Genomic DNA, 2432 nt, shown 5'->3' with positions numbered 1-2432 from the left:
CCTTGAGTTCCTTGGGGTGCATCTCCAAGCTGGGACATGCCAATCTCATCATACTCATGATCATAGTACTCTCCCTGTCCTTCATCAACTTCATCATCATAATGACCATGTCCTTGACCACCCTCTGCAGTAGTTGCTGCACCATGTGAAGAAGAAGTCCTGCCACCATGTGCACCATGTGAAGATGAAGTCCCTCCAACATGTGCAGTAGAAGGTCCAGCACCAAGCTATTGTGGGACTACCACATCCGGGGAACGTCTACATCCAAGGCGTGCAGCTACCTTTCGTAGGCGATGCATGGCACGCTGCATTTTGAAAGCACTATTAGTAAGTGGGGTTGGTCGCAAAACTATATAAAGATGTAACATCAACTGAATGAGAGAAGACTACCTGAATGTGCTGTCGTAACATGGAGGCCTCATCAGGATTGCCCACAGGAATCATCAATGCCCTTCCTTGGCCGGCCACTGTCCTCATTATCTCCATGCTCTATGCAACAAAAACAATAATTTAAGTCTCTATCATAGTAAAGACCTCAGAGATTGAAATAGTTGTATCACTTACAGCTCTGGCTAACGTAGGGGCGATCTCAACTTGCCTACCTTCTCAGGTAGCTTGGTCATATGGGTTGTTGCCCTCATCCTCGCTCGCAATGTCAGCAATGTCTTGCTCCGTCCAAGCGGGCCTCAATTGAAGCCTTGTTCGTTGACCAAACCAAACAAGGTAATCATGGAATGCCTTGTCACGATGGACGGCGTGGATGCCCATGTTGTTCTGCTCCATCAACATCCACTCATCAATGTAGCGCTGGTGCTCCAGCTGCCAGTTGGTGATCTTCTTATTTTTTTGTCTATTGAACCTGCAAATTTTACACCAAATCGGCAATATGAAGGCCTACTCAATGATTCTTTCATGTGAAACGAACAAAATATTGTATGTTACATACTTGTGGAGCTGCCAACCGGTGGAGAAATCATCGGGCGGAGAAGGCTGCAGCCTACCAAACTGCCGTGCTACACGGTGAGGGAGATGGTACTCCACTGCATAGAAACAAATAAGGGGGGTCCTCATCGTCCAGACGTCCTCGTCTGCCATGCACAAGGCGCTCAAGTTGAGATCCGTTACTTGCCTCCGCCGATATGGGCTCCATTGAACCTGTACACAACGTCGTCATCAACTAGTCGACGCTCAATTTGTGCACATATCCTCGATTAGGGCAAAAGGGTGGGAAACTTACATGCTGTGGCAAAAGGGTGTCCAGCTCGTTGGTGAAGCTGATGTACGTGTGGCGTGACACGTGGTATGTTCCGTGGGCTCGCTCGTAGAGGTGTGCCACGGTAGGGGCGACAACTGCGTCTCCTTGAGGAAACCAAGGTTGTGGGGGATCAAGCTGATGCGGTCTCCCAACTGGAAGCCTCTCCCACATCCAAATCTGCAAAAAAAGAGTGGAAACATGAATGTTAATCACTTTTGTTAAGAAAAAACATTGAATTGTAGTGGTAACTTGTACAACTTTGCTTTATTACCTGCAACAGTGTGATGCAGCCTGACATTGTAGCGTGCGCGCCTCCAGGACGGCGGCAAGCCTCGCAAAGCTGACGGTACAGGAAGGCAAGTATAGCCGAGCCCCAACTCCTATTGCCGGCACCTCCTAGTTCAAAAGGCACGGGATGTACATCCAGGACGCCGTGTCTCCAGTGCCGTCAGGGAAGAGAACCGTACCTAACATGTGGAGGACGTAGGCCCGACAGTAGTATGTCACGGTCTCGGTGTCTACGTTGGGTGGGCACTCCCGAAACTGCTGACGAAGCCACCTTAGGGACACCCCACTGCTGCGCCGTTTCTTGCTAGCCTCAACTGCCGCTAGGGGCCATCCCAAGAAGTGCTCAACCCGCTGCTGCCATCCTTCAGACTCCGTGTCTCCTGTCACTGGGAATCCTCGGATTTTGACTCCAAGGATCATGGCAACGTCCTCGAGAGTGACCGTCATCTCCCCGCATGGTAGGTGAAAGCTGTGTGTCTCCAGACGCCACCGATCTATCAACGCCGTCAGCGCCGCTGGGTTGAAAGGTGGCGTGCCTCGATGACAAACACGAGCAACGGTAGCAAGGTTCGCCAGCTTCAGGAGGGGCGTGTACCTCTCGTCGTAGACCATGGTCGTAGAGGCCTCATGTGTCATTGGCCTCAGCACATTCAAAACCTGCAAAAAAAAACAAGCATGAAAAAGTATTAGTTCATGTCACTTTATAAAGAGCATGGACTATAGAGCAAAACATGAACAATGCAATGTTTTCATACGAATTGTTGAATATACCTCTCCGTTCTCGATCCTTCGAGCCCGGTGGTGCTCATCAAACCTTGGATCAAGAAGGGGGAACCGATCCATCCTGCAACATAAGCAATGCCAAACCATTAGTATAAGTTAAAGCATG

General features: G+C 49.8%; 1 protein-coding gene across 1 annotated transcript; it reads right to left on the bottom strand.

Annotated features, from left to right (window-relative positions):
• Positions 1 to 606: 606 nt before the first annotated feature.
• Positions 607 to 1637, bottom strand: LOC136533048 (serine/threonine-protein phosphatase 7 long form homolog). Its single transcript, XM_066525615.1, has 4 exons — positions 1527 to 1637; positions 1238 to 1432; positions 947 to 1155; positions 607 to 859 (listed from the first exon to the last, which is right to left on the bottom strand). The coding sequence occupies exons 1-4, from the start codon at positions 1551 to 1553 to the stop codon at positions 607 to 609; spliced, it is 684 nt and encodes a 227-aa protein (XP_066381712.1). The 5' UTR covers positions 1554 to 1637.
• Positions 1638 to 2432: the final 795 nt, after the last annotated feature.

This window comes from Miscanthus floridulus, unplaced genomic scaffold (assembly GCF_019320115.1).
Source record: "Miscanthus floridulus cultivar M001 unplaced genomic scaffold, ASM1932011v1 fs_776_1_2, whole genome shotgun sequence".
Lineage (NCBI taxonomy): Eukaryota > Viridiplantae > Streptophyta > Magnoliopsida > Poales > Poaceae > Miscanthus > Miscanthus floridulus.
This window is presented reverse-complemented; position numbering and strand designations above follow the sequence as displayed.